This window comes from Pygocentrus nattereri, chromosome 13 (assembly GCF_015220715.1).
Source record: "Pygocentrus nattereri isolate fPygNat1 chromosome 13, fPygNat1.pri, whole genome shotgun sequence".
In the NCBI taxonomy this organism is placed as follows: Eukaryota; Metazoa; Chordata; class Actinopteri; order Characiformes; family Serrasalmidae; genus Pygocentrus; species Pygocentrus nattereri.
The window spans coordinates 12,917,210-12,939,909 of record NC_051223.1 but is presented as its reverse complement, the minus strand read 5'-3'; the positions used below and the strand labels follow the sequence as shown (position 1 = coordinate 12,939,909).

General features: G+C 47.0%; 1 protein-coding gene across 2 annotated transcripts in view; it reads right to left on the bottom strand.

The window, feature by feature from the left end:
* usp22 (ubiquitin specific peptidase 22) overlaps positions 1–22,700 on the bottom strand; it is a 72,461-nt gene that overhangs the window by 6,450 nt on the left and 43,311 nt on the right. Inside the window, exons 5-7 of one of the 2 annotated variants that reach the window (XM_017686008.2) lie at positions 6,159–6,325; positions 4,984–5,131; positions 4,471–4,573 (exon numbers count right to left, since the gene is read on the bottom strand). In XM_017686008.2, coding sequence (XP_017541497.1) covers positions 4,471–4,573; positions 4,984–5,131; positions 6,159–6,325 — 418 coding nt within the window. Of the gene's footprint in view, positions 1–4,470; positions 4,577–4,983; positions 5,132–6,158; positions 6,326–22,700 lie in introns of both variants that reach the window. The other variant, XM_017686007.2, reaches the window with a different exon arrangement.

Here is a 22,700-nt window from a genome sequence, read left to right as displayed (position 1 = left end):
CACAGATATACACATTTCATTTACCATCCAGAACCACCAGAGAACCTACACAAGTCTTCTGAGTTTATATGGAATGTTGATGGAAAAATCTGGAATAAACAAAACAACATGGATGTTATAAGGGAATCTCAGTGGGGGTTACAGGCCCTTTAAACACTTCAGACGTCTGGTTCTTATCACCACCACTATGAACAGGTTTGACTCGGTAAGTTTCTCTAGAACAGAGCGTTTTAAACCAAACTACTCAGAACGAATCTGATTAAATCTTAACCAGTTAATTATGGAGAATTATGGAATTTCCATTCAGGTTTTTGAAGACAAGATGGCGTCAAAGTGTAAGCGTGACACTAAGAGCTGTTGTGTGTAAGTCTGGGGCGGCGACTGTAATATTCAGCGTCACACAGCAGAGCACTGAATATTTCATACTTCATATTCCAGCTGAATATCGATGTATTGATTTGTACTTTTGCTGTAATTAAAGCAGATCTGCTCATACGAGCACACAATCACACACACACACACACACACACACACACACACACACACACACACACACACACACACACACACACACACACACAAAAATGCACACACATGGACACGCACACACAGACACACACACACAAACAAACGATATCAAAACTGCCCTCTCTGTAATCTTTGTACCTATTTAAATTTCTATTTAGGGTTCAAGCATTTAGTGCATTGAACCCTACTGGATTTGTCAAGATTTTTCTTATGATTCTTTTTTTGCCATGAAACAGAATGCACAGCCCAAACCGTAAGTCCTACAGACTTGAAAATTGGTCAATAGGTAGTAGTCCCTCCCGCTACTCAGGTGCAAGAAATCAGTTCAGTTGGCCACAAGGCACTATAGCTCAGGTCAACGCGTTTGGGCCTATAACTCCAAAACCAGATTTTTGCCAGACATGGCAAATTTTTTTCCTGGTTCCTTGGGTCCAAACAAACCACTTTGCCATTTGAACCGTTTAGCTCCGCGCACTTAGATTTTTCGCAATACTGCAAAATATGTGAAACCTACTTTTGCGAACTAGCCCTCCAATTTTCGCCCGATTCTCATGTATTTGGTCTCAAAAAATTCAGTGGAATCTGAACCTCAATAATTATTGAAAACATTTTGAATTTACTATACAGCATGGATGCCATATGCAAATGAACCCTTCTGGATAAATTCAAATTAATACAGAATTAATTTAAAAATATGTAACTCAAGAACCGTTCAAACTTGACACACATATTTGGCAGAAGATTGTGAGGACACGATTAGATTTTTATGTGCATATGCAATTAGGGGGCAGAGTTAATGCTATATGGCTCAACATTCGATCAAGCTGAAACTTTGCATGCACCATCTATTCCCCATACTAAGTGTTATTATAAGGAAAATTTGATACATTGAAATTTGTGCTCGCCATCGGCCAATCAGCATTAAGCAGGCTTTTGACAGGCTTAACATGTAGACACCATTCAGGTTTCATAATGATTGGTCATCATTATGAAACCTGAATGGTGTCTACATCTATCCACTTTGTAACAACCAGTCAAGTTTCAAAGGATTTGACCACCGAAGGGTGCTATTCATAAAAATAAACCTATTATTACATGCCATTACTATATTATTACAATTCTAATGCAAATTCCATATGAATCCATTGTAGTAATTATACCAAACAATTGTGCAAATATATGTTTATTAAAAAACTTCACTGTGTTTTAGTAATCGTTAACTATTTGAAAACCATACTTTTCGAACTAGTCTCTGGATTTTCATCCAAATTTTTTCGAAATTGGTCTAGAATAACTCTGGGGCATCTCTAGGTGAAAAATGATTGAAAACATGTTGACTTTTCTTACCAGTGTCATGTGGATCAGTCAACTAATTACTGCGGTCATGGCATTGCTAAGTTGATTTGCTATAACTCAAGTCATTGGCCAGATCATCTCCAAACTTCAAGCATGGTTACATAATGAGACAATAAGAGTGTATGCCACTTTTGGTCCAGATTGGCCTTTAGGGGGCACTTCAGCACTCAAAAACACAAAAACTAATTCAATTGCTATTACAATGTTATTACAAGGTTTATCGATAAACAACTGGTGCCAATACGACTCAGTTCACTCACCTGAACAATTTTCTAATTGGATGTCATATCAAAAATTTTACTGCTTGTCTGGTATTTTGGCTCATATGTTCAAAGCTTTCACTATACAAAGGCTTATTATAAAATGGTTCTGACCAAAACCTGGTGAACGTCTATGGTTTTAGTCCTTGATCAATACTGATATCATATTGAGGCCTTTTGACTAATTCTGACCCTCTTTCACTGAGCTGCTCTACACCTAAAGGGCCCCTTATGACTGCATTAGGCCTCACTATGGCCTACACTAAGTCAATCTGTTAAATATACAATCAATCCACTGTGCAAGTGCTACTATGTGAGAAATGCTGCAATTAGTCATGTAATTAATTGTTTGTTAAGCAATTCATTGTTTCTCAGCATCCGTGCATCCGATCAAACTGAAACTTGCTAGGCATCATCTACTACACATACTATAAGCGAATACTAAAGGCCAATTTTATCCTTTGAAATTTATGGCCACCATCAGCTAATCAACATCCAGCAAGCCTTTGACAGGCTTAACATTGACCAATCGTCATGAAACTTGAAAGGTGTCTCTATATAGGCACTTTCTAACAACCAGTCAAGTGTCAACAGATTTGGCCACTGGGCAGGCGCTAGTCATAAAAATCACTTAATTATTGCATGTTATTAAGACATAATTACAAACTCGTCCAAATGGCTATATAAGTCAAATGTAGAACAGTGTGCCAAACAAATTTGCAATTACAATTGATGCAAACTTTTTGAAATTGGTCTAGAAATATTCCCTAGAATCTCTAGGTAAATAATTATCAATAAAATTTGGACTTTTTCCATCCAACTTGGTGTTCCTCTATCAATTCATCAATGTGGCCATGGCATTGCTAACTTGATTTGCTGTAAGTTAACAGTATTTTGTCTGATCCTCTCAAAACTTCATGGCTTTATATCCATTGTGACAAAGATGGGGTCTGCAAAGGTTGGTCCAAACAGACCTTCAGGGGGCGCGTTAGCATTCAAAAACACAAAAAATCTGAAAAAATATTACAAGGTTATTACAAAGTTGATGGATAAACAAGTGATGCCATTTGATACAGATCATTTAACTGAATAACTTTGTAATTGCATGTTGTCAGAAACTGCAATAATTTTTCGGTATTTTGGATTAAATTTATTCTGCTTTTCACCAAGGTTGCCTACTTGGTCTAAATGTGAAAAACCTATTCTTGCAAACTAGTTTCTGGATTTTTGCCCAATTTTCATCAAAGTGGTATCAAATGATTCAGCAGAGCCTGCTCCTCAATAATTATCAAAAAATATTTGATATTTAGAAACAACATGGCCACCATAAGCCAACAAACCCTTCTAGATTAGAACATAATTTACTTAAAGAACTGGAACTTATAAAAGCTTTTTCTGATTATCATAAAACTTCAAACACATCTGTAAGAGTATGTATAGGTCATCATGCAACCCTCAACATAAAAATAAAAATTCCTCCAGTTGGCCATACGGGGGGTGCATTTCCAAATGTTACATCCAAGTGGCCTAGACATGAAATTCTTTTTTGGACTTATTGTTTGGGACATTCTTAAAATGGCAAATCACCAAACCTTTCCATTTCTTCTTCATATGTTTAGATAATTTGCATAATGTGCAAAACCTTCTTTTGCAAACTAGTCTCTGAATTCTTCACTGATCCTCATAACCCTAGTGTCACATTATGCAGAAGAGAGGATTTTGCAATAATTATCAAAAACATTTGAATATCCTTAAACAATTTGCCTGCCACAAGCTAACAAATTCTTCTTAACAAAAACAGCTAAAACTCACCAATGATAAGCCTCATTCTCTCATTCTCATGGACAATCTTGAGAAATTATGGACTTTTCATAAATTCTGACTTGCCTTGCTTGATTCCTTTCTGTGAATAACTTTTGCACATAGATGCCATATATATATATAGCACACACAGACACAATCACACACGCACACACAGACGCACACACACAGACACACGCACACAACCACACAGACACACATGCATACACACAATCACACACGCACACACAAGCACACACACACAGACGCACACACTGACACACAATCACACACGCAGACACACACACAACCACACACAGACGGACACGCACACACAAGCACACACACAACCACACACACCCACATATCACACAAGCACACACACAGACGCACACACATGCATGCACATGCACACAAAGACACACGCACAAGCACACACACATATATAATCACACACACACAAGCAGACGCACACACAGACACACGCACACAGACACATACAGACCCTGTCTGAGGGCGGTCTTACTGGCAGGCTTGACAGGTGACGTCGGACTGCAGGCCACCGGTGAAGATTTGGTCGATGATGCAGTTGCAGTGGTTGGGGTTGTTGGCCTTCTTCCCGTTGTCGTCTCCTTGTTGGACGTTAGGGGCAGCACATGAACACAGAAAGAGTGTAATTAAAGCCTGAGGCTGTCTCTCTGAGGCTCTCTCTCTGAGGTTAACCCTACTACCAAAAAAAAAAAAAATCTGACTTTCAGACATCCAGTCAGAAAGCTGTATACAAGCCCACATCTCTGGATTAGACCGAATGTTCTGGTATCAATACCTAGACAACTGCAGGATGAATTAGCACAAAAAATCAGGCAGAAAAATAACATTACGCTGCCTCAAATTATATGACACTGTTTGAAGGTGTGATGATTTTAGCATGCTGGGTATTAGCTTCCTTTACTTATTAGCTACATTAGCCCTGCAGCACATCTATGAGACAGGTCCATAAGCACCTCTCCTGCATGTGTCTCGCTGACGGAGGCTCTACCTTTACAGTGACGGTGCAGCACGTCCAGCGCGGCGATGAGGAACTCATGAGCGTCCTGCTGCTCATAGCCGGCCAGGTGGCGTGCGTGTGTCCACACCAGATGCAACAGCCGGAAGGGAATGTGGGGCGAGCGATGGCCCGAGTAGAACTGAGAGAGAGAGAGATAGAGAGAGAGAGAGAGTGTGTGTGAGTGAGTGAGTGAGAGAGAGAGATTATTAGATAATGCATAGTGAACAATTAGCCACAATATCACAACACAAGCATGTGAGGCCACAGCAGATACACAGTACATGTCCTAAAGTACCTGGACGCTCCACCAAATTATCTAGTTCAGTTATTTTAAGGCTACCCTATAGAAAAGCACTGACCAAGAGAATAAGGCACTCTGGAGCAGCTGCACATGAACCTAAAGTCACCATACCCAATGCCTAGCACAGACTAGTGGGGTATAAAGCCCCAAAAACGGTTATGTGCAGGTTTTTGCACAGTTTGTACAAACTATGTAAATGAACCCTCAAAAGCACAATGACGGGACCTCAGTCCATTTAATATTATTTGTATATTTGCTTAATTTTAAATCCATCCATCCATCCATCCATCCATCCATCCATTTTCTAAGCCGCTTCTCCGTCAAGGTCGCGGGGGGGAGCTGGAGCCTATCCCAGCAGTCTTTGGGCTCAAGGCAGGATACACCCTGGACAGGTCGCCAGTCCATCGCAGGGCAGACACACAGACACAGACAGTCACTCACACACTCACACCTAGGGGCAGTTTAGCATGTCCAATTGGCCTGACTGCATGTCTTTGGACTGTGGGAGGAAACCGGAGAACCTGGAGGAAACCCACGCAGACACGGGGAGAACATGCAAACTCCACACAGAGAGGACCCTGGTCACCCGGCCGGGGAATCGAACCCAGGCCCTCCTTGCTGTGAGGCGACAGCGCTACCCACCACGCCACCGTGCCGCCTTAATTTTAAATGAATGTTCCAATTTGTTTATGTTTCTATTTATTTTATGTCTACTAAGAAAATGACCTGTGCCTTAAATGAGCGCCGTCATCCTTTAGTGGCAGCAGTGGAAACAACCACATTTAAAATATTTATTTTTGTCTATAATTTATTAATTTTTTAATTGAAAACATATCTCATGGTTAAATCCTTTTCATGTTCTCACCTCCTGAAAAAGCTGTGACATCTCACACACAAGGCAGGAGTTCGCCTGCATCTCACACTTGTGTCTGTCAGAGAGGAAGAAGTCCCTCAGCAGAGGAGTGTGGGTCAGAGCCTGGACTATACAGTTCATAAAGCAGGTGTTCCCCAGGTTTATTAACCCCCTCAGACCTGAGAGAGAGACAGAGAGAGAGAGAGAAACAGAGAGAGAGAGAGAGAGAGAGAGTAAGAGATAGAGAGAAAGAGAAAGAGACCGAGACACACAGAGAGAAAGACAGAAAGAGAGAGAGAGAGAGACAGACAGTGACAGAGAGAGAGACAGACAGACAGAGACAGACAGACAGACAGACAGAGACAGAGAGAGAGAGAGAGAGAGAGAGAGAGAGAGAGAGAGAGAGAGAGAGAGAGAGAGAGAGAGAGAGAGAGAGCGCGAGACATCCATTCTCAAATCATCCATTAAAAATAATATTCATTTTTCAGTGTCAGGAAAAAAAAGCAGAAAACAGAATAACAGAATTCATTTATTTCAGTGTTCAGTGAGTCTCTTTTTCCCTTCATTCCAGCTTCCATTCTTTTCAGGAGCCTCACTTTTAGCTCCTCAAAGAATCTGCAGACATGCCTCCGAAGCTTAGTCTTAGAAGCTGATACACTTTTTGCAACCAATAAAAAATTAAAACAAACTCTTTTAGCCTTTTTAGCTCTGAGCCTCTCAAAGGAAACTGCTGGAAACATTTATATGCAGGTCAGTGAAATGAAGGCAGAGTTTAGAAGCTACACTTTTTGTGTGTTTGTGTTTCAGGAGTAATTTAAATCATCCGTCACAGTTGCATGAGTTCCAGCATTTACCCGATTGTATAAATCATTTGTGCATAAACATCGAGCATATTTCTTAAGAATAAGTTTAGTATGAGATTCTGGTCTGTTTGCTGGAACACCAACACTGGAATACCTCCCAAACTAGAGCCCCAGGCGAGAGAGAGCCCTAGATAAGAGAGGGCCCCGGGCAAGAGAGGGCCCCAGGCGAGACAGAGTCCTAGGTAAGAGAGGGCCCCAGGTGAGAGGGGGCCCCGGGTGAGAGGGGGCCTGCAGGATTTGGGATGAGTGCGCTTCAGGCGGTGTGAAGGCCGAGCTCCTGCTGAGAGGCTAAACGGTGTCCTCTGGCTGAACTCCAGCTCTACAGCTCCCAGACATCTGCTCCGACTCTAGGCCTTCCCGTCTAGCTAAAGAGCAAGGAGAGGGAGTCAGAAATTTATTATTATTGTTGCTTTTTCCTGTTTTGTAAGGTGACCTTGGGTTTTTGAAAGGCGCCATGAAATAAAATGTATTATTAAAATGTATTATTAAATGAAGGGGAGAAAAAAAGCGGTCCTGCTGTGAACACCTGCACTGCCGAGATGGAGAGGAAGAAAAAATAAAAATGGAAAAAGAGAAAAGATCTGCAGTTTACGAAGAGATGAAATAGCTCAGTCTGGATCAGACCTGAAGACGCATCACTTGTTATATACTTTTGGGTAACCTGTTCTTGTGCTATGTGCGACAGTGTGAGATGGTATGTGTGTGTGTGTGACAGTGTGAGATGGTGTGTGTGAGTGTGTTTGAGATGTGTGTGTGAGATGGTGTGTGTGTGAGATGGTGTGTGTGTGTGTGAGATGGTGTGTGTGTGTGAGATGGTGTGTGTGTGTGTGTGTGAGATGGTGTGTGTGTGTGTGTGTGAGATGGTGTGTGTGTGTGTGTGTGAGATGGTGTGTGTGTGTGTGTGTGTGTGAGATGGTGTGTGTGTGAGAGATGGTGTGTGTGTAAATGTGTGTGAGAGATGGTGTGTGTGAGTGTGTGATGGGGTGTGTGTGTGTGATGTGTGTGAGATGGTGTGTGTCTGTGATGTTGTGAGTGTGTGTGATGGTGTGGGTGTGTGTGAGATGTGTGTGTGTGTCTGTGTGTGAGATGGTGTGTGTGTAAATGTGTGTGAGAGATGGTGTGTGTGAATGTATGTGAATGTGTGTGTGAGATGGTGTGTGTGAGTGTGTGAGAGATGGTGTGTGTGAGTGTGTGATGGTGTGTGTGAGATGGTGTGTGTCTGTGATGGTGTGAGTGTGAGCATGTGATGGTGTGTGTGTGTGCGCATGTGTGTGATGGTGTGTGTGTGAGCATGTGTTGTGTGTGTGTGTGAGCGTGATGGTGTGTGATTGTGTGTGAGAGATTGTGAAAGATGGTGTGTGTGTGATTGTGTGTGAGTGTGGGTGTGTGTGGGTGTGAGTGATCGTGTGTGTATGTGTGTGTGATGGTGTATGTGTGTTGGTGTGTATGAGTGTGTAATTGTGTGTGTGTGTTGGTGTGTGTCAGTGTGTGTGTGATAGTGTATGCGTGTGTGAGTATGCGTGTATTTGATGCTGCATGTGTATGATGCTGCGTGTGCGAGAGTGTGTGTGTGATGGTGTGTGTGTGTGTGTGTGTATGTGTGTGGGATGATGCATGAGTGTGAAAGATGGGGTGATTGTGTGTGTGTGTGAGAGGTAGTGTGTGTGTGAAAGATGGGGTGTGTGTGTGTGATGGTGTGAGCATGTGTGAGTGTGCGTGTGTGTGTGTGTGTGACTGTGAGCGTGTGTGATTGTGTGTGTGCATGAGATGGTGTGTGAGTGTGTGCGTGTGTGTGATGGTGTGGGTGTGCGTGTATGTGTGTGTGTGATGGTGTGGGTGTGCGTGTGTGTGATGGTGTGGGTGTGCGTGTGTGATGGTGTGGGTGTGCGTGTGTGTGATGGTGTGGGTGTGCGTGTGTGTGATGGTGTGCGTGTGTGTGTGATGGTGTGGGTGTGTGTGTGATAGTGTGGGTGTGTGTGTGCATGGGAGAGTGTGAGATGGGGCATGTGTTGGGGTGTGTGTGTGAGATGGTGTGTGTGTGTATGTGGTGAGTGTGTGTGTGTGGGAGAGTGAGATGGGGCATGTGTTGGGGTGTGTGTGTGAGATGGTGTGTGTGTGTGTATGTGGTGAGTGTGTGTGTGTGTGTGGGAGAGTATGCCTGTGTGAGTGTGTTGGGGTGTGTGTGTGAGATAGTGTGTGTGTGTGTGTGTGAGAGAGTGTGAGAGTTGTGAGAGTGTGTGATGGTGTGCGTGTGTATGTGTGTGTGAGATGGTGTGTGATTGTGTGTGTTTGTGTGAGAGTGTGTGTGTGAGGTGGTGTGTGTGCATGTGTGTGATGGTTGTGTGTGTGAGTGTGTATGAGATGTGTGTGTGAGATGGGGTGTGTGTGTGTGTGTGTGTGTGAGATGGTGTGTGTGTAAATGTGTGTGAGATGGTGTGTGTGAGTGTGTGATGGTGTGTGTGTGTGTGACAGCGTGAGATGGTGTGTGTCTGTGATGGTGTGAGTGTGAGCATGTGATGGTGTGTGCCCATGTGTGTGATGGTGTGTGTGTGTGATGTGTGTGAGATGGTGAATGTGTGTGTGTGTGTGTGTGTGAGAGAGATGGTGTGTGTGTAAATGTGTGTGAGATGGTGTGTGTGTGTGTGTGTGTGTGAGATGGTGTGTGTGTAAATGTGTGTGAGATGGCGTGTGTCTGTGATGGTGTGAGTGTGAGCGTGTGATGGTGTGAGTGTGTATGAGATGTGTGTGTGTGAGTGTGAGATGGTGTGCGTCTGTGATGGTGTGAGTGTGAGCATGTGATGGTGTGTGTGTGTGTGTGTGATGGTGTGTGTGAGTGTGTGTGTGAGCATGTGATGGTGTGAGTGTGAGCATGTGATGGTGTGTGTGAGTGTGTGTGTGAGATATTGTGAAAGATGGTGTGTGTTGGTGTGTGTCAGTGTGTGTGTGATAGTGTATGCGTGTGTGAGTGTGCGTGTATTTGATGCTGCGTGTGTGTGATGCTGCGTGTGCGAGAGTGTGTGTGTGATGGTGTGAGTGTGTGTGTGTATGTGTGTGGTAGAGTGTGAGTGTGTGTGTGAGATGGTGCATGAGTGTGAAAGATGGGGTGTGTGTGCGAGTGTGCTCTGTGTGTGAGATGGTGTGATTGTGTGTGTGTGTGAGAGGTAGTGTGTGTGAAAGATGGGGTGTGTGTGTGTGCGAGTGTGCTCTGTGTGTGTGATGGTGTGAGCATGTGTGAGTGTGTGTGACTGTGAGCGTGTGTGACTGTGTGTGTGCATGTGCGTGTATGTGTGATGGTGTGAGTGTGATGGTGTGTGTGTGTGTATGTGGTGAGTGTGTGTGTGTGTGTGTGTGTGTGTGTGGGAGAGTATGCCTGTGTGAGTGTGTTGGTGTGCGTGTGTGTGATGGTGTGTGTGTGTGTGAGGTTGTGTGTGTGCGCATGTGTGTGATGGTTGTGTGTGTGATGGTGTGTGTCTGTGATGGTGTGCATGTGTGTGTGATGGTGTGTGTGTGTGTGTTTGAGGTGGTGTGTGTGAGATTGTGTGTGTGCGTGCGTGCATGAGTGATGGTGTGCGTGAGTGATGGTGTGTGAGTTTAGGTGAGAGTGTATGAGAAGGTGTGTCAGTGTGTGTGTGTGTGAGATGGGGTGTGCGTGTGTGGGTGAGATGACGTGTGTGAGAAGGTGTATGTGTGATGGTGTGTGTGAGTATAGATGGTGTGGGTGTGTGTGTGGGTGAGATGGTGTGTGTGACTGTGTGTGTGTATGTGATGGGGTGTATGTGCGTGTGTGTCTGTGATGGTGTTTGTGTGTGTGTGTGAGATATGGTGTATGTGATGGTGTGTGAGTGATGGTGTGTGTGTATGTGTGTGAGATGGTGTGTGTAAGTGGCTGAGATAATGTGTCAGACAGTATATGTGTGATGGTGTGAGTGTGTGGTGGTGTGTGTGCATGCGCGTGACGTGGTGTGCGTGAGTGATGGTGTGCATGTGTGTGAGATAGTGTGCGTGCGAGATGTGTGTGTGTGATATGGTGTGTGTGATGGTGTGTGAGTGATGGTGTGTGTGTGTCTGTGTGAGTGAGTGTGTGAGGTGGTGGGCGTGAGATGGTGTGCGTGTGTGATGGTGTGTGAGTGATGGTGTGTGTGTATGTGTGTGTGAGATGGTGGGTGAGATGGTGCGTGTGAGTGGCTGAGATAATGTGTCAGACAGTATATGTGTGATGGTGTGAGTGTGTGGTGGTGTGTGTGTGCATGCGCGCGCGTGTGTGACGTGGTGTGCGTGAGATGGTGTGCTTGTGTGTGTGATGGTGTGCGTGTGAGTGATGGTGGGCGTGAGATGGTGTGCGTGTGTGTGATGGTGTGCGTGTGTGTGTGAGATGGTGTGCGTGTTAGATGGTGTGTGTGTCTGTGTGAGTGTGTGTGAGGTGGTGGGCGTGAGATGGTGTGCGTGTGTGATGGTGTGTGTGTGATGGTGTCTGTGTGTGAGTGTGTGTGTGTGAGATGGTGTGTGTGTGTGTGTGTGTGTGTGTGAGAGTATGATTGTGTGTGATTGTGTGTGTAAGAGATGGTGTGTGACACGATGTGTTTATGTGAGGTGGTGTGTGTGAGATGGTGTGCGTGTGTGTGTGATGGTGTGCGTGTGAGTGATGGTGGGCGTGTGTGTGATGGTGTGCGTGTGTGTGTGAGATGGTGTGCGTGTTAGATGGTGTGTGTGTGTGTGAGTGTGTGTGAGATGGTGTGCGTGTGTGTGATGGTGTGTGTGTGATGTGTGTGTGATGGTGTCTGTGTGTGAGTGTGTGTGTGTGAGATGGTGTGTGTGTGTGTGTGTGTGAGAGAGTATGACTGTGTGTGAGTGTGTGATTGTGTGTGTAAGAGATGGTGTGTGACACGATGTGTTTGTGAGGTGGTGTGTGTGAGATGGTGTGCGTGTGTGAGGTGGTGTGTGTGATGTGTGTGTGATGGTGTCTGTGTGAGATGGTGTGTGTGAGTGTGTGTGTGTGTGTGTGAGAGTATGATTGTGTGTGAGTGTGTGATTGTGTGTGTAAGAGATGGTGTGCGTGTGTGTGATGGTGTGCGTGTGTGTGAGATGGTGTGCGTGTTAGATGGTGTGTGTGTCTGTGTGAGTGTGTGTGAGGTGGTGGGCGTGAGATGGTGTGCGTGTGTGTGATGGTGTGTGTGTGTGTGTGTGTGAGAGAGAGATGGTGTCTGTGTGTGCTGGTGTGCGAGAGTGGGTGAGATGGTGTGTGTGTGTGTGTGGGAGAGTGTGAGTGTGTGTGTGTGTGTGTGTGTAAGAGATGGTGTGTGACATGGTGTGTGTGTTAAGTGGTGTGTGTCATGGTTTGTGTGTGTGTGATGGTGTGTGAGATGGTGTGTGTGTGTGGGAGAGTGTGATTGTGTGTGAGAGATGGTGTGTGAGATGGGGTGTGTGTGTGTGTGTGAGATGGTGTGTGAGATGGGGTGTGTGTGTGTGTGTGTCTGTGTGATGGTGAGCAAGTTTGTGCATGTGTGTGTGATGGTGTGCGTGTGTGATGGTGTGAATGTGTGTGATGGAGTGTGATTGTGTGTGTGAGTGTGATGGAGTATGTGTGAGAGATGGTGTGTGTGTGTGTGTGTGTGTTTGTGGGAGAGTGTGAGGGTTTGTGTGTGATGGTGTGTCTGTGTGTGTGAGAGAGTGTATGATTGTGTGTGAGAGTGTGTGTAAGAGATGATGTGTGACACGATGTGTTTATGTGAGGTGGTGTGTGTGAGATGGTGTGTGTGTGTGTGTGATGATTTGTGTGTGAGATGGTGTGTGTGTGTGATGGTGTGCGTGTGTGTGATGGTGTGTGAGTGTGTGTGATGGTGTGTGTGTGTGTGTGAGATGGTGTCTGTTTGTGTGATGGTGTGCAAGAGTGTCATGCTGTGAGTGTGTGTGTGTGAGAGAGAGAGAGATTGTGTGTGAGATGGTGTGTGTGTGTGTGTGTGATGGTGTGCGAGTGTGTGCGTGATGGTGTGCATGTGTGTGTGATGGTGTGAGTGTGTGTGTGACTGCACGCGTGTGTGATGGTGTGACTGTGTGTGTGACGGTGTGCATGCGTGTGTGATGGTGTGTGATTGTGTGTGTCTGTGTGAGTGTGTGTGAGTGAGTGAATGTGCGTCAGTGAGTGTGTGGGTGTGAGATGGTGTGTCAGATGGTGTGCATGTGTGCAATGGTGTGCATGTGTGTGAGTGTGTGCATGTGATGGTGTGCATGTGTGCGTGTGTGTGTGATGGTGTGAGTGAGATGGTGTGTGTGTGAGATGGTGTGCGTGTGTGTGATGCTGTGAGTGAGATGGTGTGTGTGTGTGTGTGAGATGGTGTATGTCTGTGATGGTGTGAGTGTGAGCATGTGATGGGGTGTGTGTGCCTGTGTGTGTGATGGTGTGTGTGTGTGTGTGTGTGTGCCCATGTGTGTGATGGTGTGTGTATGCCCATGTGTGTGGTGGTGTGTGAGCGTGTGATGGTGTGTGTGAGTGTGTGTGTGAGAGATTGTGAAAGATGGTGTGTGTGTGATTGTGTGTGTGTGTGTGATGGTGTGTGTTGGTGTGTGTCAGTGTGCATGTATTTGATGCTGCATGTGTGTGATGCAGCATGTGTGAGAGTGTGTGTGATGTGTGTGAGATGGTGTGTGTCTGTGATGGTGTGAGTGTGAGCATGTGATGGTGTGTGTAATAGTGTGTGTATGTGTGTGTTGGTGTATGTGTGTGTTGGTGTGTGTCAGTGTGTGTGTGATAGTGTATGCGTGTGTGAGTGTGCGTGTATTTGATGCTGCGTGTGTGTGATGCTGCGTGTGCGAGAGCGTGTGTGTGATGGTGTGTGTGTGTGAGTATGCCTGTGTGAGTGAGTGAATGAATATGATGGTGTGAGTGTGTGTGTATGTGTGTTTGTGTGTGGGAGAGTGTGAGTGTGTGTGTGAGATGGTGCATGAGTGTGAAAGATGGGGTGTGTGTGTGTGCGAGTGTGCTCTGTGTGTATGACTGTGAGCGTGTGTGACTGTGTGTGTGCATGAGATGGTGTGAGTGTGCATGTATGTGTGATGGTGTGAGTGTGATGGTGTGTGTGTTAGGGTGTGTGTGTGAGATGGTGTGTGTGTGTGTGTGTATGTGGTGAGTGTGTGTGTGTGGGAGAAAATGCCTGTGTGAGTGTGTTGGTGTGCGTGTGTGTGATGGTGTGTGTGTGATGGTGTGTGTGTGTGTGTGTGAGGTTGTGTGTGTGCATGTGTGTGATGGTTGTGTGTGATGGTGTGTGTCTGTGATGGTGTGCGTGTGTGATGGTCTGTGTGTGAAATTGTGTGTGTGTGCGTGCATGAGTGATGGTGTGCGTGAGTGATGGTGTGTGAGTTTAGGTGAGAGTGTGTATGAGAAGGTGTGTCAGTGTGTGTGTGTGTGCGCGCGTGTGTGTGATGGTGTGTGAGTGGGTGAAGGTGTGTGCATGTGAGATGGTGTGTGTGAGTATAGATGGTGTGGGTATGTGTGTGTGGGTGAGATAATGTGTTAGTGATGGTGTGCGTGAGTGATGGTGTGTGAGTGTGGGTGAGATGGTGTGTGTGATGGTGTGCGTGTATGTGATGGGGTGTGTGCGTGTGTTTGTGTGTGTAAGAGATGGTGTGCGTGTGTGTGATGGTGTGCGTATGTGTGTGAGATGGTGTGCGTGTTAGATGGTGTGTGTGTCTGTGTGAGTGTGTGTGAGGTGGTGGGCGTGAGATGGTGTGCGTGTGTGTGATGGTGTGTGTGTGTGTGTGTGAGAGAGAGATGGTGTCTGTGTGTGCTGGTGTGCGAGAGTGGGTGAGATGGTGTGTGTGTGTGTGTGGGAGAGTGTGAGTGTGTGTGTGAGAGTGTGTGATTGTGTGTGAGAGTGATTGTGTGTGAGATGGGGTGTGTGTGTGTGGGAGAGTGTGAGAATGTGTGTGTGTGATGGTGTGTGTGTGTGTGTGTGTGTGTGTGTGTGTGAGAGAGAGATTATGAGAGTGTATTATTGTGTGTGTGATTGTGTGTGTGTAAGAGATGGGGTGTGACATGGTGTGTGTCATGGTTTATGTGTGTGTGTGTGTGTGATGCTGTGTGGGTGTGATTGTGTGTGTGAGAGATGGGCTGTGTGTGTGTCTGTGTGATGGTGTGAAAGTGTGTGCATGTGTGTGTGATGGTGTGCGTGTGTGATGGTGTGAATGTGTGTGATGGAGTGTGATTGTGTGTGTGTGAAGGTGTGTGTGTGATGTGTGTGTGATGGTGTCTGTGTGTGAGTGTGTGTGTGTGAGATGGTGTGTGTGTGTGAGAGAGTATGATTGTGTGTGAGTGTGTGATTGTGTGTGTAAGAGATGGTGTGTGACACGATGTGTTTATGTGAGGTGGTGTGTGTGATGGTGTGCATGTGTTTGTGTGTGTGTGAATGATGGTGTGTGATTGTGGGTGAGATGGTGTGTGTGTGAGTGTGTGTGAGAGAGAGAGTGTGTGATTGTGTGTGAGTGTGTGTGTGAGATGGTGTGCAAGAGTGTGATGCTGTGAGTGTGTGTGTGTGAGAGAGAGACAGAGATTGTGTGTGAGATGGTGTGTGTGTGATGGTGTGCGAGTGTGTGCGTGATGGTGTGAGTGTGATTGTGTGTGAGTGTGTGTGAGATGGTGTGCAAGAGTGTGACGCTGTGAGTGTGTGTGTGAGAGAGATTGTGTGTGAGATGGTGTGTGTGTGTGATGGTGTGCGAGTGTGTGTGTGATGGTGTGTATGCGTGTGTGATGGTGTGTGATTGTGTGTGTGTGTGTAAGAGATGGTGTGTGACATGGTGTGTGTGTTAAGTGGTGTGTGTCATGGTTTGTGTGTGTGTGATGGTGTGTGAGATGGTGTGTGTGTGTGGGAGAGTGTGATTGTGTGTGAGAGATGGTGTGTGAGATGGGGTGTGTGTGTGTGTGTGTGAGATGGTGTGCAAGAGTGTGACGCTGTGAGTGTGTGTGTGAGAGAGATTGTGTGTGAGATGGTGTGTGTGTGTGATGGTGTGCGAGTGAGTGCGTGATGGTGTGTATGCGTGTGTGATGGTGTGTGATTGTGTGTGTGTGTGTGTGTGTGTGTGTAAGAGATGGTGTGTGACATGGTGTGTGTGTTAAGTGGTGTGTGTCATGGTTTGTGTGTGTGTGATGGTGTGTGAGATGGTGTGTGTGTGTGTGAGAGATGGTGTGTGAGATGGGGTGTGTGTGTGTGTGTGAGATGGTGTGTGAGATGGGGTGTGTGTGTGTGTGTCTGTGTGATGGTGAGCAAGTTTGTGCATGTGTGTGTGATGGTGTGCGTGTGTGATGGTGTGAATGTGTGTGATGGAGTGTGATTGTGTGTGTGAGTGTGATGGAGTATGTGTGAGAGATGGTGTGTGTGTGTGTGTGTGTGTGTTTGTGGGAGAGTGTGAGGGTTTGTGTGTGATGGTGTGTCTGTGTGTGTGAGAGAGTGTATGATTGTGTGTGAGAGTGTGTGTAAGAGATGATGTGTGACACGATGTGTTTATGTGAGGTGGTGTGTGTGAGATGGTGTGTGTGTGTGTGTGATGATTTGTGTGTGAGATGGTGTGTGTGTGTGATGGTGTGCGTGTGTGTGATGGTGTGTGAGTGTGTGTGATGGTGTGTGTGTGTGTGAGATGGTGTCTGTTTGTGTGATGGTGTGCAAGAGTGTCATGCTGTGAGTGTGTGTGTGTGAGAGAGAGAGAGATTGTGTGTGAGATGGTGTGTGTGTGTGTGTGTGATGGTGTGCGAGTGTGTGCGTGATGGTGTGCATGTGTGTGTGATGGTGTGAGTGTGTGTGTGACTGCACGCGTGTGTGATGGTGTGACTGTGTGTGTGACGGTGTGCATGCGTGTGTGATGGTGTGTGATTGTGTGTGTCTGTGTGAGTGTGTGTGAGTGAGTGAATGTGCGTCAGTGAGTGTGTGGGTGTGAGATGGTGTGTCAGATGGTGTGCATGTGTGCAATGGTGTGCATGTGTGTGAGTGTGTGCATGTGATGGTGTGCATGTGTGCGTGTGTGTGTGATGGTGTGAGTGAGATGGTGTGTGTGTGAGATGGTGTGCGTGTGTGTGATGCTGTGAGTGAGATGGTGTGTGTGTGTGTGTGAGATGGTGTATGTCTGTGATGGTGTGAGTGTGAGCATGTGATGGGGTGTGTGTGCCTGTGTGTGTGATGGTGTGTGTGTGTGTGTGTGTGTGTGCCCATGTGTGTGATGGTGTGTGTATGCCCATGTGTGTGGTGGTGTGTGAGCGTGTGATGGTGTGTGTGAGTGTGTGTGTGAGAGATTGTGAAAGATGGTGTGTGTGTGATTGTGTGTGTGTGTGTGATGGTGTGTGTTGGTGTGTGTCAGTGTGCATGTATTTGATGCTGCATGTGTGTGATGCAGCATGTGTGAGAGTGTGTGTGATGTGTGTGAGATGGTGTGTGTCTGTGATGGTGTGAGTGTGAGCATGTGATGGTGTGTGTAATAGTGTGTGTATGTGTGTGTTGGTGTATGTGTGTGTTGGTGTGTGTCAGTGTGTGTGTGATAGTGTATGCGTGTGTGAGTGTGCGTGTATTTGATGCTGCGTGTGTGTGATGCTGCGTGTGCGAGAGCGTGTGTGTGATGGTGTGTGTGTGTGAGTATGCCTGTGTGAGTGAGTGAATGAATATGATGGTGTGAGTGTGTGTGTATGTGTGTTTGTGTGTGGGAGAGTGTGAGTGTGTGTGTGAGATGGTGCATGAGTGTGAAAGATGGGGTGTGTGTGTGTGCGAGTGTGCTCTGTGTGTATGACTGTGAGCGTGTGTGACTGTGTGTGTGCATGAGATGGTGTGAGTGTGCATGTATGTGTGATGGTGTGAGTGTGATGGTGTGTGTGTTAGGGTGTGTGTGTGAGATGGTGTGTGTGTGTGTGTGTATGTGGTGAGTGTGTGTGTGTGGGAGAAAATGCCTGTGTGAGTGTGTTGGTGTGCGTGTGTGTGATGGTGTGTGTGTGATGGTGTGTGTGTGTGTGTGAGGTTGTGTGTGTGCATGTGTGTGATGGTTGTGTGTGATGGTGTGTGTCTGTGATGGTGTGCGTGTGTGATGGTCTGTGTGTGAAATTGTGTGTGTGTGCGTGCATGAGTGATGGTGTGCGTGAGTGATGGTGTGTGAGTTTAGGTGAGAGTGTGTATGAGAAGGTGTGTCAGTGTGTGTGTGTGTGCGCGCGTGTGTGTGATGGTGTGTGAGTGGGTGAAGGTGTGTGCATGTGAGATGGTGTGTGTGAGTATAGATGGTGTGGGTATGTGTGTGTGGGTGAGATAATGTGTTAGTGATGGTGTGCGTGAGTGATGGTGTGTGAGTGTGGGTGAGATGGTGTGTGTGATGGTGTGCGTGTATGTGATGGGGTGTGTGCGTGTGTTTGTGTGTGAGATGATGTGTGTGCGTGAGTGATGGTGTGCGTGTGTGTGAGATGGTGTGCGTGTGAGATGTGTGTGTGTGTGTGTGTGTGATGGTGTGTGAGTGATGGTGTGTGTGTGTATGTGTGTGTGAGATGGTGCGTACGAGTGGCTGAGATAATGTGTCAGACAGTATATGTGTGATGGTGTGAGTGTGTGGTGGTGTGTGCGTGTATGTGTGATGGTGTGAGTGTGATGGTGTGTGTGTTGGGGTGTGTGTGTGAGATGTTGTGTGTGTGTGTGTGTGTGTGTGTGTGTATGTGGTGAGTGTGTGTGTGTGGGAGAAAATGCCTGTGTGAGTGTGTTGGTGTGCGTGTGTGTGATGGTGTGTGTGTGTGAGGTTGTGTGTGTGCATGTGTGTGATGGTTGTGTGTGATGGTGTGTGTCTGTGAGGATGTGCGTGTGTGATGGTCTGTGTGAGATGGTGTGTGTGTGTGTGTGAGATGGTGTGTGAGAAGGCGTATGTGTGATGGTGTGCGTGTGTGTGAGAAGGCGTATGTGTGATGGTGTGCGTGTGTGTGTGAGGTGGTGTGTGTGTGCGTGCGTGCGTGAGTGATGGTGTGCGAGTTTAGGTGAGAGTGTATGAGAAGGTGTGTCAGTGTGTGTGTGTGATGGGGTGTGCGTGTATGGGTGAGATGACGTGTGTGAGAAGGTGTATGTGTGATGGTGTGAGTGTGTGTGTCAGAGTGTGAGTGTGTGGAGGTGTGTGTTTGAAGTGTTGTTTGTGAGATTGTGTGTGTGTGCGTGCATGAGTGATGGTGTGCGTGAGTGATGGTGTGTGAGTTTAGGTGAGAGTGTGTATGAGAAGGTGTGTCAGTGTGTGTGTGTGTGCGCGCGTGTGTGTGATGGTGTGTGAGTGGGTGAAGGTGTGTGTATGTGAGATGGTGTGTGTGAGTATAGATGGTGTGGGTATGTGTGTGTGGGTGAGATAATGTGTCAGTGATGGTGTGCGTGAGTGATGGTGTGTGAGTGTGGGTGAGATGGTGTGTGTGTGATGGTGTGCGTGTATGTGATGGGGTGTGTGCGTGTGTTTGTGTGTGAGATAATGTGTGTGCGTGAGTGATGGTGTGCGTGTGTGAGATGGTGTGCGTGTGAGGTGTGTGTGTGTGTGTGTGATGGTGTGTGTGTATGTGTGTGTGAGATGGTGTGTGAGATGGTGCGTATGAGTGGCTGAGATAATGTGTCAGACAGTATATGTGTGATGGTGTGAGTGTGTGGTGGTGTGTGTGTGTGTGTGTGTGTGTGATGGTGTGTGTGTGAGAGATGGTGTCTGTGTGTGCTGGTGTGCGAGAGTGGGATGATGTGTGTGTGTGTGTGTGTTGGTGTGTGAGTGGGTGAGGTGATGTGTGTGTGGGAGAGTGTGAGAGTGTGTGTGTGAGAGTGTGTGAGAGATGGTGTGAGATGGGGTGTGTGTGTGTGTGTGGGAGAGTGTGTGTGTGTGATGGTGTGTGTGTGTGTGTGAGAGATTATGAGAGTGGATGATTGTGTGTGTGTGATTGTGTGTGTGTGTGTGTGTGTAAGAGATGGGGTGTGACATGGTGTGTGTGTGTGTGTGAAGTGGTGTATGTCATGGTTTGTGTGTGTGATGGGGTGTGACATGGTGTGTGTGCGTGTGTGTGTGAAGTGGTGTGTGTCATGGTTTGTGTGTGTGTGATGGTGTGTGGGTGTGATTGTGTGTGTGAGAGATGGTGTGTGAGATGGGCTGTGTGTGTGTGTCTGTGTGATGGTGTGGGTGTGTGTGTGGGTGAGATGGTGTGTGTGTGTGCGTGTATGTGATGGGTGTATGTGCGTGTGTGTCTGTGATGGTGTTTGTGTGTGTGATGGTGTGTGTGAGTGTGTGTGATATGGTGTGTGTGAGTGTGTGTGATATGGTGTGTGTGATGGTGTGTGTGTATGTGTGTGTGAGATGGTGTGTGTGAGTGGCTGAGATAATGTGTCAGACAGTATATGTGTGATGGTGTGAGTGTGTGGTGGTGTGTGTGCATGCGTGTGCGTGTGTGTGTGACGTGGTATGCTTGTGCGTGTGAGTGATGGTGTGCGTGAGTGATGGTGTGTGAGTGTGGGTGAGATGGTGTGTGTGTGATGGTGTGCGTGTATGTGATGGGGTGTGTGCGTGTGTTTGTGTGTGAGATGGTGTGCGTGTGAGGTGTGTGTGTGATGGTGTGTGATTGTGTGTGTGTGTGTGCGCGAGAGGTGGTGGGCGTGAGATGGTGTGCGTGTGTGTGATGGTGTGAGTGATGGTGTGTGTGTATGTGTGTGTGAGATGGTGCGTATGAGTGGCTGAGATAATGTGTCAGTGATGGTGTGCGTGAGTGATGGTGTGTGAGTGTGGGTGAGATGGTGTGTGTGTGATGGTGTGCGTGTATGTGATGGGGTGTGTGCGTGTGTTTGTGTGTGAGATGATGTGTGTGCGTGAGTGATGGTGTGCGTGTGTGTGAGATGGTGTGCGTGTGAGATGTGTGTGTGTGATGGTGTGTGATTGTGTGTGATTGTGTGTGTGTGTGTGAGAGGTGGTGGGCGTGAGATGGTGTGCGTGTGTGTGATGGTGTGTGAGTGATGGTGTGTGTGTATGTGTGTGTGAGATGGTGTGTGAGATGGTGCGTATGAGTGGCTGAGATAATGTGTCAGACAGTATATGTGTGATGGTGTGAGTGTGTGGTGGTGTGTGTGTGTGTGTGTGTGTGATGGTGTGTGTGTGAGAGATGGTGTCTGTGTGTGCTGGTGTGCGAGAGTGGGATGATGTGTGTGTGTGTGTGTTGGTGTGTGAGCGGGTGAGGTGATGTGTGTGTGGGAGAGTGTGAGAGTGTGTGTGTGAGAGTGTGTGAGAGATGGTGTGAGATGGGGTGTGTGTGTGTTTGTGTGTGGGAGAGTGTGTGTGTGTGTGTGATGGTGTGTGTGTGTGTGTGTGTGTGTGAGATTATGAGAGTGGATGATTGTGTGTGTGTGATTGTGTGTGTGTAAGAGATGGGGTGTGACATGGTGTGTGTGTGTGTGTGAAGTGGTGTATGTCATGGTTTGTGTGTGTGTGTGTGTGTGATGGGGTGTGACATGGTGTGTGTGTGTGTGAAGTGGTGTATGTCATGGTTTGTGTGTGTGTGTGTGTGTGTGTGATGGTGTGCAAGTTTGTGCATGTGTGTGATGGTGTGCGTGTGTGATGGTGTGAATGTGTGTGTGTGTGAGTGAGTGTGTGTGTGTGTGTGTGTGTGAGTGTGATGGAGTATGTGTGAGCGATGGTGTGTGTGTGTGTGTGTGTGTTTGTGGGAGATTGTGAGGGTGTGTCTGTGTGTGTGAGAGAGTGTATGATTGTGTGAGAGTGTGTGTAAGAGATGTGTTTATGTGAGGTGGTGTGTGTGAGATGGTGTGTGTGTGTGATGGTGTGAGTGTGTGATGGTGTGTGATTGTGTGTCTGTGTGAGTGAGTGAATGTGTGTCAGTGAGTGTGTGTGGGTGTGAGATGGTGTGTCAGATGGTGTGCATGTGTGCGATGGTGTGCATGTGTGTGAGTGTGTGTGGGTGAGATGGTGTGTGTGGGGGGGTGAGATGGTGTGTGTGTGATGGTATGTGTGTGTGATGGTGTGTGAGTGTGCGGGTGAGATGGTGTGTGTGTGTGTGATGGTGTGCATGTGTGCGATCGTGGGCGTGGGTGTGATGGTGTGCGAGTGTGTGCGTGTGTGCATGATGGTGTGCATGCGTGTGATGGTGTGAGTGTGTGTGTGATGGTGTGCATGCGTGTGTGATGGTGTGAGTGTTTGTGTGATGGTGTGTGATTGTGTGTGTCTGTGTGTGTGAGTGTGTGTGAGTGAGTGAGTGTGTGTGTGATGGTGTGCGAGTGTGTGATGGTGTGAATGTGTGTGAGAGATGGTGTGTGAGATGCTGTGCGATGGTGTGTGTGTGTGTGTGATGGTGTGTGAGTGTGAGATTGTGTGTGTGTGTGTGTGATGGAGTATGTGTGAGAGACGGTGTGTGATGTGTGTGAGTGTGTGTGTTCATGTCTGCGATGGTGTGAGTATGTGTGTGATGGTGATGTGACTGTCTGTGTGTGGTGGCGTGCGTGAGATGGTGTGCGTGTGTGGAGGTGAGATGGCGTGTGTGTGTGTGTGGAGGTGAGATGGCGTGTGTGTGTGAGTGTGTGGAGGTGAGATGGCGTGTGTGTGAGTGAGTGAGTGAGTGAGTGTGTGTGTGTGAAAAATGGTGTGTGTTTGTGTGTGTGTGAGTATGTCTTTATGTGTTTGTGTGAGAGGTGGTGTTTGTGAGATGGTTTCAGTGTGTTTGTCCTTTTCTTCATAA